General features: G+C 40.0%; 1 protein-coding gene across 3 annotated transcripts in view; it reads left to right on the plus strand.

Moving 5' to 3' along the window:
• ITPR2 (inositol 1,4,5-trisphosphate receptor type 2) overlaps positions 1-13,549 on the plus strand; it is a 240,651-nt gene that overhangs the window by 33,543 nt on the left and 193,559 nt on the right. For all 3 annotated transcript variants that reach the window (XM_057370513.1, XM_057370515.1, XM_057370514.1), the window contains exons 3-9: positions 3,056-3,171; positions 4,298-4,384; positions 5,151-5,309; positions 9,167-9,265; positions 10,130-10,213; positions 11,056-11,202; positions 12,419-12,514. In XM_057370513.1, coding sequence (XP_057226496.1) covers positions 3,056-3,171; positions 4,298-4,384; positions 5,151-5,309; positions 9,167-9,265; positions 10,130-10,213; positions 11,056-11,202; positions 12,419-12,514 — 788 coding nt within the window. The remainder of the gene's footprint in view (positions 1-3,055; positions 3,172-4,297; positions 4,385-5,150; positions 5,310-9,166; positions 9,266-10,129; positions 10,214-11,055; positions 11,203-12,418; positions 12,515-13,549) is intronic.

The following is a 13,549-nucleotide window of genomic DNA, read 5'->3' on the forward strand; positions in this document are numbered from 1 at the left end:
TAAATGTAAAATGACCTAACTTTTTAAACTGGTCTCAACTTCCTTACATTTTGTATTCCTTTCTTTTCTTGAGGCTTCTGCAGTGAAAGTGATGCTTGGGTTCCTAAATATCATCCCTTTGCCTTTCAGTTTTTAGTCTGATCTAAGGTTTTTCTGACAATTGTTCTTTTGTCTTCTCTCCCTTCCATTATATTCTTCCTTTCTTCCTCCCATCCTTTCCTCTTCCATCTGCCATTTTTCTTTTTACTTGCCCTTTTCATAGTTTTGGTTTGTCTTTTTATTTTCTCCTTCTCTCAGTTCCATAATTGCTTTAATTCACTTAGCTCTTTTTTACCTTTTTTTTTTTTTCTAGTTTTTTGTTTCTAAAACAAGTAGATTTGTACACACTGTGATTTAATAGCCCCGTTACTTCCACTTTCCCATTTCTCTGGTTTTAGTAAAGCCATGTGATAATTTCTCTAGTTCTGCAAACCAAAGAAATCTTCCATGACGGGCAAGAGTTGAATTTCTAACACTAACAAAAAAACCCCAAGAGAAGGCAGGGAGAGAAAGCATCTGACAAATACTGTTCCAACCCATCTTTATCTAATATTCAAGAAATATTTAAAGGGCATAATAGGAGTTATTTTCCTTTTCAGACTTCCTAAGTGTAGGTGCTATTTGCTTACCTTTGACATTGCCTCCTTAATTAGTGTCCTCAGGAAGAGAAGCATTTATGTAAAACTGCACAGAGTAATAAATTGGGAATTAGGACTATCTGAGAATGTCTGGAGAAGTCAGAAGAGACGTTCTGTCTCATGAGTGGGTTGCTAGACTGACCTCCAGGAGGGATGAGCTTTTTGATCTACTRTGTGTGCTGGAAAGTTGCTTTATAATCTTATGCCTCAATTTCTCTTTTTTTTTCCTGTTTATTTGAACTGTAGTATCTCTAGGGCAGCTACTGTTCCACCCCCTTGCAATGTTTAGGATCATGAGGCTTAAATTTGCACAATGTTGTTGCTCTAATTACATAAATGAAAAAAAAACTGAAAAAATGATGAGATGACCTGGTTTTAATGTATCTAGAATCCTGGAAAATAAAATYGGAGAAAGCTTGTCTGGGAACAAATAATACATTTTTTTTTAGTCTGTGAATTGAGGAAAATACAATTGAAGCAACACTGATTTGAAAAAAGTCTTCTGCAGTGTGGTAGCACTCTGTGCTCTCAGACTCTGCAGGAGGATGGGAAGCGCTGTGTTTACTCAAAGTTGCAGGATGTGTRGGGAGTAAACTGAGAAATGAAATCTGGTCCTATAAAAAGAAGGTATTGTTACTTCAGAGAAATAAATGTTTCATGAAGCCTTCTGAGAAGGCATGTTAATTATAGATTGTAACAGAAAATAATCACAGACGTTTTGTCTAATGAGCTGAAATCCTGATACTTCAAGTAACTACCCCATAACATACAATATGATATAATGGTACACWGCACTTTGGTGGTTTTGGGATTTTTTTTCACCTTCCTGGTTTCCAGGATATTGTACAAATTACCTGGGAGTTGTAGTCTAGGTCATGTAATATAATTCCCATTATCAGTGTGAAATGAAAGCAAACACCTTTGCAAAGTGGCTGGGTTTGCTTTGATAAGGATTTGTAGGACTTTCTTCTAGAAACAGCAGCTCAGGTTTGCAATGAGGGAGCACAACACTTTGGGTCAGTGCCAAGAAAAGTTCTGCTATTGTGGGTCATTTTGTATGGACAAGCTTTGCTGTTGTGTTTAGAGGATGGGTCAGTTCTCAGACAGTGCTCGGCTGTCTGTGCCAGTGAAATATGGGGGGTCATAGTTTGGGACAGAGCTTCYTTTGACATCCATGCAACCCACGCTAGGGAAGGGTTTCACCCTACAATAGCCAGGCAATCCTGTGTGTCCTTACTGCTCTCACGGCAGAGCTCTTCCTTCTTCATGCCTGTTAAWGCACAGCGTGTGAAAGGACAATTCACCAATATTGATCACCTGAAATGTCTGTCAAATCTTGCTTTTAGAGCAGCTGATGATTGTGACCCTGCAAGATGGGTATTGTTTATCATTCTAAAAGTAGCTGGCTTCAGATGAATCACGAGCATCTATTTCCAGTTTATAGGACTCCCACTGGACAAAAAAAACTCCACAAACTTCACAAAATTCAGATCACTGCCAATTACCATTAACTTTCAGTTATTGATTATGGTGTTGGGAAATAAAGACGAATAATTGAACAAGCATTTAGGGAAATATCCCTTRGCTTTGTTCCAGACATGTCTCTCCTGCCTTCTGATCTTCAGCCTCCTCACTCCACACAGGGAGGTGGTCAGGATGGGATGAGGGTTGGTGTGTTGAGATCCTCTTTCCTTTGCTGCTCCTCATTCCTTACTCAGCATCTCTGTGTTGGCTGCAGCCTCACCTCCTCCTCCTCCGCCTCCTCCTCCTTCTCTTCTCTCATTTGCACAGCCATCCTGCTCAGGTGCCTCCTCTCTCCTCCCCTGCTTTTCTCTTGGTCTGTTGGATGGTGGTGATGTTCAGCTTGTGTCACTAAGATAAAAAAGAAACCCTAACAGTAAAAACAACTTAGTGAGGACACACAGAGACCCAAACTCTGTGAACCTGCTTGGTGGCTGGCAGCTGAAGGCCCCTGCCACCCTTTGTTTCAGCAGTGCCAGAAGGGGCTGGGCAACCCAGGTGTGTGGCACACAGACAGCAGGACTGTTTTTCCAAGGTTTCACATGCCTTCAAAGTGCATCTGTAATGTTGGGGTGCTCATAAAGCGGCAGGCAGCTTTGTGTATGGCAGGATCACAGCCTGGGGCTCTTACAGAGGTTGCACAGAGTGGGAACATAKGAGGCTTGAAAAGGTTTAGGTTCAACTCCAGTGTCGTGCTGCCCTGTTTATGGTACCATTGCCACCAAGCTTCTTAGTGGCTATGTTTTAACACTGATATCTGTACATTTCTGGCAGAAACCCCCAACTAAAGCAGGCTTACAAATGCAGGAAATGCCTTTCAACATTTCTTAGGAGTATTTCKTTCAATCTTTTCCCAGACTGCCTTTTCAAGGTGTGTCCTATGAACAGATATTCAGCTCAGAAGCAGTACTGGAAAGCCAAGCAAGCCAAACAAGGAAACCATACCGAAGCTGCACTGCTGAAGAAACTTCAAGTAAGAGRCATCTATATTTGTAATCTTATCTCAATCTGCAGGCTGTAAAATTACAATAGCACCAGAAAGAATAATAACAAGTGCCTTGGGAACCACTGTGATGGGTATTATTATACCACCATAGCAACTCTATATTCTCCATAGCTCTCTTACCTCATGACTRGCATTTAAAGCCCCTGGCCTGGTGYTTATCTCACTTTGGGCTGGGGGTTTTGCCTTKGCTGTAAGCAARGTAGTACTTTCAGAAGTTTMATGACGTAAAAATGAAGTTGTTAAAATYGGGATGGAGCCCTGGTTTAAATAATGCTGGGAGCCCTTTCCAGGAATTAGGCAGAAGAGTGGACAAAGAGAAGTTCTCAGTGCTTTAGCCTGGAAATTCCTCATAACTGTGTTTGTCCTTGCCTTCAGTCTAGGTTRTTCTTTTGTGAACCATTTCACAGATTCTATTTTGCCTCAAATACAGTGTGGACRGAGCAACTCCTCTGTCTCTGAAAAACAGCTGGCCAGATGTTACAGCTGAATGGATGAGACTAAGTGAGAACACRGTCCTGTCAAACCTGGATGACAATTGTGTGAGCAGTGGAGAGGCCACCAGTGCTTCCAGTTAAAAACAGCAAGGAAGTCACATGGTGTGTGGCCAAAATTACACATCAATTAGTKTTAGGAGGTGAGAGTTTGCTCTGTGGCTGGGTTTGACCCAGACTATTGTGCTTAATCTTGATGTTTCTGTGTGCGACCTACTATTTTGGTTTTGTTATCAAGTCTATCTATTTATATACAATTAAACCTCAACAAGTAAACAGAGTGGTGGCAGTGAGAAACTAATCACAGGCTCTTTTTATCCTCTCCAGGATGAAATAAAGCCCCTGAAATTACTTTTTAGGCTTGAAAGTTTTTAAAATACCATRCATCTCAGGTGTAACCCATAAATTGTGACAGAGTCTCTAGTTTGGGTAATAAAACCCTGAATCAACATCAGGATTTGGGTGCTAGTATTTTCTGTGCAGTAATGCTTGTAGGTTGCAGGATTTAAATATGATGCAATTTCCTTTTTGCACTGTGTGTTTCAGTAGCTGAATACAGTACTGCTTTTGTAGAATTTAAAGAAATAATGATTCTCTTGCAGCATGCGGCAGAACTGGAACAAAAGCAGAATGAAAGTGAGAACAGAAAGCTGTTGGGCGAAATTGTAAAATACAGCAATGTCATCCAGGTAAACCTATTAAAATCCACCTGCCTTCTCTCAGTGTTGGAAAGGAAACAGTTGTTTCATTTCAAGGTTACARTGAAAATTAAACTACCCACTGTAATCTGGACTGTCAAGGGTCAGGTAAATAGAACTTTGGTGAAGTTTACAATATTGTGCTTTTCTGTCTGTTTCAAAGCCTACCAGAAGTTCTGCACATTTGTGTTTAAATAATATGTCATAATAAAAATTCTCTGTGTATTTCTTGGTGCTGCAGTTTAAAATCTGGATRTAAATATGTGACTTTTATTTTCAAGACTTGTTTCAAAATCACCTACAGAGGTGCTGTGCAGCTCCTTTTAAATCACTGAAGTAATCTGTATTTCATGACATATAAATGAGTCGGGAGCTATGTTTTAAGTGCAGTACAACTTTCCTGTAATGGATGTAATYCCTGAAGAGAACACTGCAATGGACCCTTGCCCTGCTGTAAAATTGATCTCTGACACRTTTCTCTCAATCTGAGATAGATCATCTGTTTTCCTAAACTCTAGCATAGTTTGATAACTGCCTTCTAGTTTTATTTTATACATATATTTGTATATACATATACATATTATGTATATACAAATACATATTATTGTATATACAATATACAATAATTGTATATTGTCTTTATACATATTATTGAAAATCACTGCAATGTGAAAACCTGCACCTCATCTTTTGACCACAGGGAGAAAAAGCAAATRAAAGTTGTACTAATTTTAAAAAATATATTCTTTGTTCACAGCTACTGCACATAAAAAGTAACAAGTACCTCACAGTCAATAAAAGATTGCCAGCTCTGCTAGAGAAGAATGCTATGAGGGTGTCTCTGGATGCTGCAGGGAATGAGGGCTCCTGGTTTTATATCCAACCATTCTGGAAACTGAGGAGTGAAGGTGACAATGTAAGTGGGGATATTGAATGTGTTAAGGAGAAGGCAGAAGATTTCCAGATGTAATTTCTTTGCTGCTGGCCTATTTCATAATGGATTAAATTCAGGAAGGAAAAARTTAGAAGAGTGATTGGGACTATTACCCTTCATGTGTAACTGGAAGGTGTTACTAAATTAAATGGTCTGGAATCTGATGTGTTGCCACATTCAACTTAGCCTCTCTGTTGGGGCATCTTTGTTAAGTCTACTTGTTGTGTGCAGATTTACAAAGCTACAAGAAATCATAGTTTATGCTAGAATAAATTATTTTAAAGATTWTTTTTAAATATTGTGAGCAGCATTTTTTTTCAAGAGGTCGGTAGAGAATGYCTCTAGGAAATGCATCAGGTTTCTTTAAATCTGTATTCTCTCCTAATGTGAAAATGTATCTGTGATTGGAGCTGGGTTGCATRGTCTGGAAGGTCTTTTCTGGTTAGTTTTCAACAGGAGTCTTGCATATTGGTGAGAGGAAGAACGCACAGGAGAGCTCTTTGCTACACACCTAAGAGCTGTGCCATGAGATCACAAGTCCCTTCTTCATCCTGTGGCTTGGTCAAGTGCCTGCTGTGGRGAATTCAGATCTGCCTCCGAGAAGGCCACATGATGATGAAATTGTGTGGTTTTGTGTTATAGACATGGCTGGGAATGTTTGGCTGCTTTCCCCTGTGCATAATCAGTGAAAGCCTTCTCAGGACCACAGAAGGGAATGCCTCTTTTTTGTGTATTTTATCTCATTAATTTTGTGGTTACCCAACTCTTGGGATGCTCTCCAGGAYAATGAGTGTGGGTGCTTGCAGCTCCTTTTGCAATCTGTTGTGGAAAGGAGAAGGATTGCATTCCCAGCTCCTGGTCAAATATCCCTAAAGTCACAGTCTTTCCCTCCTCCATGTAGTGATCCAAAGGGTGTGTGAAAATCCTTCTTTTTTCCAAAGCCTTCTGCAGAGAAATACAGCCAATATAACCCTCGGGAGGATCTGCATGGCTTTTCAGCTGGGTAAAACAAATGTGGCTTAAATATTAACCTGGTATTTCTTTTCCTTCTTTGGAGAGAAAAAAGAGTGGCTTATTGTTTTGGCTTAATTTCTTAGAATAGCATCAGTTTAGCATCTTTTAATTTCTCATGCCTGGAAAACAAGTAAATGTCTTGCTCTCCAGAGGGAGGACCTGGGATTCCCACCTGTCATCTGCAAAGTCACCATGAGTCCTTACAGCTGAGAGCAGCACAATGACCTTAAAGCTTCAACATCATCCTCAGTACTACAGAGATTCTGATTCCATTTTCCACTGCTGTGTACACAATGAGAGTTTGGAAGCAGATTTGCTGATATAAAATGTTTGCAGATCATTGCAGTGATGGCTGTAACATCCCATTCCACAGACCCCTMTCCTAGTTCATTCCCATGTGGGGACTTAACCAACAGGTTCTGAGCTATGAGGGCCATGTGGGAAACTGTCCTAGGCTTATTCCTAACTCAATGGAAAAAGTTTCTTTGGAAAGGCCTGCTCCTCATTTTCTGTTACCTACTTGCCTTTCAGAGCTGGGAAGTTGCCATTGTAATTTATCAGAGCTGGGAAGTTGCCATTGTAATTTACAGAGGTAATTTGCAAGGGGAAGTTGTTTCCCATTTCTACCAGGCCCAAACGGATTTGACAATTTTCTTTGCAAATTCCTAGTGATAAACATTAGTCCTTTGGTAGCTTTCTCATAAGTGCTTTTGCACTTTTCTACCCCTCCAACAGATATACAAACCAGRCAGCTGTTTCACAGAGGGCAGCAGTAGCAAGCAATGGGAGAAATCCTCATTTTCCTCTCATAGATGGAGAGAGGCTCCAGCCTCGGACCCTCTCCTTCCCTTTCAGTTACTCCCAGACATGGAAACCCTTCTATTCATGGAGTTACCTTAGTACATCAGGCCCTTACTCTGTTTAGAAACTTTGGGGTTTTTTTAAACTCTATTTCTGTACTGTAATGAGGAGATTCCCTAAGAAAACACATTTCAGAAGGTSTTCAGAACAATAGAAATGAATATTTAATTACTGCTTGGATGGCTGCTGTTGTGTCAGGCAACCCAGGCAAGGTATATCCAAATATGCCATATATCCTAAAGGAAAAGGAATCTGGGAATCTGACACAGGAAGTGAATGACTTATGAAATATTTTAGAACTTAGTTTTCTGAAAGAAGTTTAGCTTAGCTTCAATAGCAACTAATTAATTATGCAAGTCAGTGAAAGTAAAGAAAGAACATGACTGAAAATTTACAGTAACTGACATAACTGCAATATTTTCTGCGGAGTTTTGCTATGTCTTCATTATTTTTGAAGATGGTCTTTGATGGAAGATGGGACTGATTAAGGCTAGAGCTGGTTCCAGATGGACTGGACAACAAAATACGCCCTGACAGCAGGATTGGTGCTGTCTGGATTGCTTTGCAGTTATCTGCCATTTTASTGTTTTCTTTTCARATAAGATCCTTAATGATGTGCTCTMTTACTAATTAAGTTGTCATAGTCCTGGTGTACATGCAACAATTTTGAAGTCGTGATTCCACTTYGCAGGAGGCAAACCTGGTGGTATTTTGGTTAATGAATTGTCTGGTCATAACTTCTTAAAACAGGCTGTAAGTAATGTCTGTGTGAAGCATGGCATGCAGGAATGTATTGCACAAGTAATGTGTCTTACAGGCATCTTGTCATTATTTTGGTTCTGTCAGTGAACTTGTTCCCATGACTTGGATCAAGTAGGATTTCTGTGTGTGATCTGAGCATGATGACCGTGTCTTATGTTACTGTTTATTTTAGCTGTGTTGATAAAAAGCAGGCAAACTTCCTTTTCRCCTCTGCAATAAGTGGGCCATATTCACCTGCACTGAAGTTGCACAAGGCTGAACTGGGCTCAGCTTTTTCAGAGGAAATGTGCTGATCAACGTAGAAAACGTTTTTGTTTATTTGTTTTCCAAAAAAAAGCATGGCTTTTGCAGCATTTCATGTRGTAAAAAAATCACATGTAGCCACTTGTCTTTATGTCTGTGTATGCTTGAAATTGCTGTGAACAACRTAAGCAAATCAGTACCAACCAATTTATGTGGATTGATTTTTTTTTATTATTTACTTTGCCCCCTTCCAGGCATGAATTGAATTCTCCATGTGCATGACTCAAGCAGTTTTTAGGTTAAAGAAAATTTTGCATATTGTTTTTCTCTGTCTATAGAGGTAGAGTTGCAAGGGCATGGGAATCTGCTTGCAGGGAGCCAGCCAGGAATTCTTCTTGCAAAGAGAAGGTCTCTCAGCTGTTTTACCTGCTGCTGAGCTCAAACCCCACTTAGGGAGTAACAGCAGAATGGAGGGAGTGTGTTCACCTCTCTGTGAATTTATAGTGATTTCTGTGCCTTTCTAGATTGCAGTCAGGAAGTTTGAATCACAGAACTCCTGAGCCTGTCATGACATTTGCCAGCAGATGGTCCACAGAGCTGGGSATTCACTATTACTTTCTAATCTTTCTCTGCCTGGGATAAAGGAAACTTAATGTAACTTATAGATGAACTGAGCTGCTCCTGGAATTCATAGATTCATATCTATTTCATGGTCTGGAGTTTCTGCTGAAGCAGGGGACATGCTTATTGGGAATGTGAGGATTCCTTAGTGGGAAACCTTGAACCCAAGTGATTGCAGATCTTGGGTGAGCAGAGCTGCTGTGTGAATTGTCTGCAAATAAATTCACCGAGTGCCATTCATGGAGCATGCATTTGASTCATTTTCTAAATATGTTACATTAKTTCATTTTRTTGGATAACTACATAGGTCTGAATTGCATTTTATTTCTGACTTCCAGGTTGTGGTGGGAGATAAAGTTGTTCTCATGCCAGTCAATGCAGGACAGCCTCTGCATGCCAGCAACATTGAGCTTCTAGACAACCCTGGCTGCAAAGAGGTGACTTCAGGGGGGAAGAAGGGGAACTGCTGATCTGGGATGTGTTATAGAAAGGCTGAGAGAGTTGGGATTGTTCAGCCTGGAGAAGAACAACGCATTGGGGTGACCTCTATGTGGCMTTCCAGTGCCKGAAGGGAACTTACAGAAAAGACRGAGAGAGACTCTTGACAAGGGCCTGGAGTGACAGKACAAGGGGRAATGGCTTCACACTGACAGASAGGAGGTTTGGATTCAGTATTGGKAAGAAWTTATTCCCTGTGAGGRTRGTGAGGCCCTGGCACAGGTTRCCCASAGAAGCTGTGGCTGCCCCATCCCTGGCAGTGYCCAAGGCCAGGCTGGATGGGGCTCTGAGCARCYTGGGATAGTGGAAGGTGTCCYTGYCCATGGCAGGGGTTGGAATGAAATKATATTTAAGGTCYCTTCTAACCCAAGCCTTTCTGTGATTCTTTGACATGTTGTTCTTTACTGGTAACCAGAACCCACCATGAGCTCACCACGGGCTCAAAGCTGTATTAAACATTGGCTCCAAAAGTCTCGAAAACCCAAGATGCTGCAATTATGCCTGGCACTGGAAACTCCGTGAGGTTTGCTTGAGTATCTCAGACTCTCACTGATGTGAATAAATCCTCATCAGCATCTCTGAGGGTGTTGTTGGTAGGCTGTCAGCAGACAGAGYAGCATTTTGCCCACTCAGTCTTCTCCAGCATCACCATCATTAACTCTTGATCCATGTTAGGAACTGTACAGATATGTAGCTAAGCCATGTCCCCTACCATCCTAGATGTGGTGTGGTCTTTCAGAAGAATGGAAAGAACATCCTCTATTACTATAATTGTTTTTTTGTTTTGTTTTGTTTTTCTAAAGGTAAATGCTGTCAATTGTAACACAAGCTGGAAAATAACTTTGTTCATGAAATTCAGTAGTTACCGTGATGATGTACTGAAAGGAGTAAGTATGATTTTTAAATTGTTTTTTGAATCCAGAAAAATCTTACTATATTTGACTGTAGAGAAACATTACGTGGTGAATAAAAGAAGAAATAAGGACTTTATGAAGGGGTTGTAAGTGGTATTACAGCCTTATAGATGACAATAGCTGTAATAAGACAATGTAGCTTTACATGCTGAGGTATTGCACAGTTTCATTCACAGTAGATTAATCTCTGAGATGACTTACATTTTMATTTTAATGATAGATTTAATTTGTCCTCACATGTACCTTAATAAATCATCATCAACTGGCTATTTTCCAGTAAGTGTCAAGGCACCAGCAGTTTTTGAGAAAGAATTAGTAAGGGAAAATGGTATTTCTGTGTAGAACCATTTAGGAATAGTGTTTCAAGCCTTGGGGAGAGGCAGAATGAAACAAAAACTATYCCAGCAGAAGAAATACAGAGGCAGTGTTGGTGTTGATTGCASAGTTGAAGAGATGAGATAATATAATGTTGGAAAATATATTTACTTCCCCTAGATAATAAGAGAGATTAGAAATGAAAAAATCAATTTAGTAAAGTTAACGAGTTAAAAATCACCTTTAGGTTAATTATTGCCCACTGTTCACTGTGATGCTCTGAAACAAGGTCTGCTTTCCCAAAAGGCCATTAATTATCCCATTTGATTTGGTACCAAGACTGAATGCTCTTCACTTGGTACCWGCTCCAGCAACAGGAAACGCAGAAGTGTTTTCTTCCCATCAGCTCTGCTGGCATCACTGGAGCTATTACAAATACAGAAAATAAGTCTGGGGCTTTGCCTACCACTTAATAATGCTTCTCTTTCCTATTGCTTTAGGGAGATGTTGTGAGGCTTTTTCATGCAGAGCAAGAAAAGTTTCTGACCTGTGATGAATATGAGAAAAAACAACACATTTTCCTTCGCACTACATTRCGTCAGTCAGCGACGTCTGCAACAAGTTCTAAAGCACTCTGGGAAATAGAGGTATTTTTTTTTCTCTTTATAAATATTTTAGGACATGAAGGCCGGGGTTCAGTAAAAAGATTTCACCACAACGTGAGTCATTCATAGGCTCCTAATACCATCATACACCTCCCTGTAACTATTATTATTTCATGAAGCGGTTTGTGTAGGATGAACCCTGAAGAGCTGCTTTATTGCTCTGTGTGTGTGGAGAGAGGAGGCTTTCTTACTATATTTACCTGCACTAAAATGAGGAAGAGTCGAATTTCAAATTCAGACTTGACGTAGAYGGTGTGATTTTATCAAAGCCAATCAAAGGACACTCATCTGTCCTGAGTTTTGAGTGTTTACGTTTAACTTCGTGTGCAGTATAGAACATGGAAATTCATGGCTGACAGGAAATCTCACAAACATCACACAACACATCAACATTTGTTTAAAGCTAACCTGCATGAAGGTRTTGTTGTGAATGGGGGTGATTTTGAGAAGATAACTAGCAAAGATATTTTTGTTCAACTGAGAAACACTGGAATTTGGTATGTTTCAAATCCTTGCTATTACAGTAATGTAACTCCCATACCTAAAAGTTCTTGTGTGGTGAACAAGCTTAGTGCATTTAGGACAGAGTGTTCAGAAAAATGGTTGATTTTTGTCTGGGTAAGGATTGTCTGGAATAGTGTGTGGCACTTGTAATTATTGGAGATTTCTCCTTAAAAGAGACAGACACTGCTAGATTTGAAGAAAGCAAATGGCCTACAGCTAAGTCCAGGGATAAAAGAAATAACCTGGCATATTTCAGATGATATGGGGATATATCACTTGAATGAAGATTTTTCAGAAGCCCCTGGTATTGCCAAAAATAGAGCTGGTATAAATTGGTAAAATAATATAAGATCATTTGAATTTTGCTTTTAAGTAGGGCCCAGTAGTGTAGAACTCTCCCTACTTTCTTGAGCTCCAGATTCACACCACATCACTTAAAAGCAAAATTTGGCTCATCATGTTYGCAGGGAATAGATTAATGAAAGCKTGGAAAGTAACAGGAGTATTTCCTGGCAAAAAGCAAGTGTAAGTAGTTGTTATCTATGGTGAGCTTCATGTTAGCACAGAATTCTTCCCYTTGGCAGACTGTAATAATGTAGTTTGCATATTTTTATTTGGAGTGAGCTGCAGGAAATGTCAGTGGTCTAAAGTATGATCTTGAGGAGCATGATTAAAATCTGAATTCTTCTTTTAGGTTGTCCACCATGACCCTTGCCGGGGAGGGGCTGGACAGTGGAATAGCTTGTTTAGATTTAAGCATTTGGCAACTGGAAACTACTTGGCTGCAGAGGTAAGAATGCCAATTAAACAAGTGTTTGTGTGCTGCCCAACAAAGTCCTGCTGGTTCAGAACTGCTGTGATAGGAAGGTCTGCAGTTTAGATCTRCAAAAAGATCCCTCAGCGGGCCACTGCTGGGTCATACTGTATTGCTGCAATCCAGGGATTGCAGGGCAAACACTGCTGATAAATATCCACCACATTTACACWGAAAACCCTTGCGTTCATGTTATCTCTCTGCTCCTGTTTGCCCTTGATTTTTGGAGTAGTGTTGTGACTGTATATTGGTGTCATGCAAGTTCATTGTGATTATACAGGCTGCAGTGTTTTGCTATTGCACTCTTGCCTTTTGACTAAAATTTGAATTAAAAAGGATCTGAGGAAGTCTTTGCCCCCTTTGATGGAACAGCAGGCCCCAGAGGAAAAGGAAGATCTTGCAACTTGTCTGGTAACTGACTGGTACTTTGTGTTAAGGTRAAAGAGTATTGTGACTCCCCAAAAGAGCAGCTTAATATCTTTTAAGACTCCTTAACARTAAAAGACGACTCTTGACAAGCTGAAGTAGAGCAGATAATACCAAGTGCATGAAATGGCACAGCCTTGGATTTTTTTAGTGGTTGCAAGAAGCTGTGAACTCTTCGAGCTGTATCTAATCCATATTAACATGTCTGTGTCCAAGTTGTGTCAATGGAGTGAAAAGTAGATTTTTTTCCCCACTAATTTAGTTAGGATTGCTTCTTTTGACTTATGTTTTGAGGTATGAGAGTGAAAATTTACTACAAGAAGAAATGTGTAAATCACTATATGTTAGGGAATCCCTGAAAAAGGACTTGCTCTCACTGGGTTCAGTTAGATTTACAGCAGTGCAACTTCTATATGCAGACAGCTCCATGGTATTCCCAGGGTGCTGCTTTCATTTTCCAGCTCCTGTCACAGCTTGCACTGAATTCAGAGGAAGAACAAACAGGAGCTATCAAACCTTCATTTATTTCTAATTATGTCAAGGCCAGTATCTAAACATAAACAGTGGACTGCTAATAATAGCTAA

The sequence above is a fragment of the Malurus melanocephalus genome, unplaced genomic scaffold, assembly GCF_030028575.1.
Source record: "Malurus melanocephalus ecotype Western Australia unplaced genomic scaffold, MMel_1.1 scaffold_128, whole genome shotgun sequence".
Lineage (NCBI taxonomy): Eukaryota > Metazoa > Chordata > Aves > Passeriformes > Maluridae > Malurus > Malurus melanocephalus.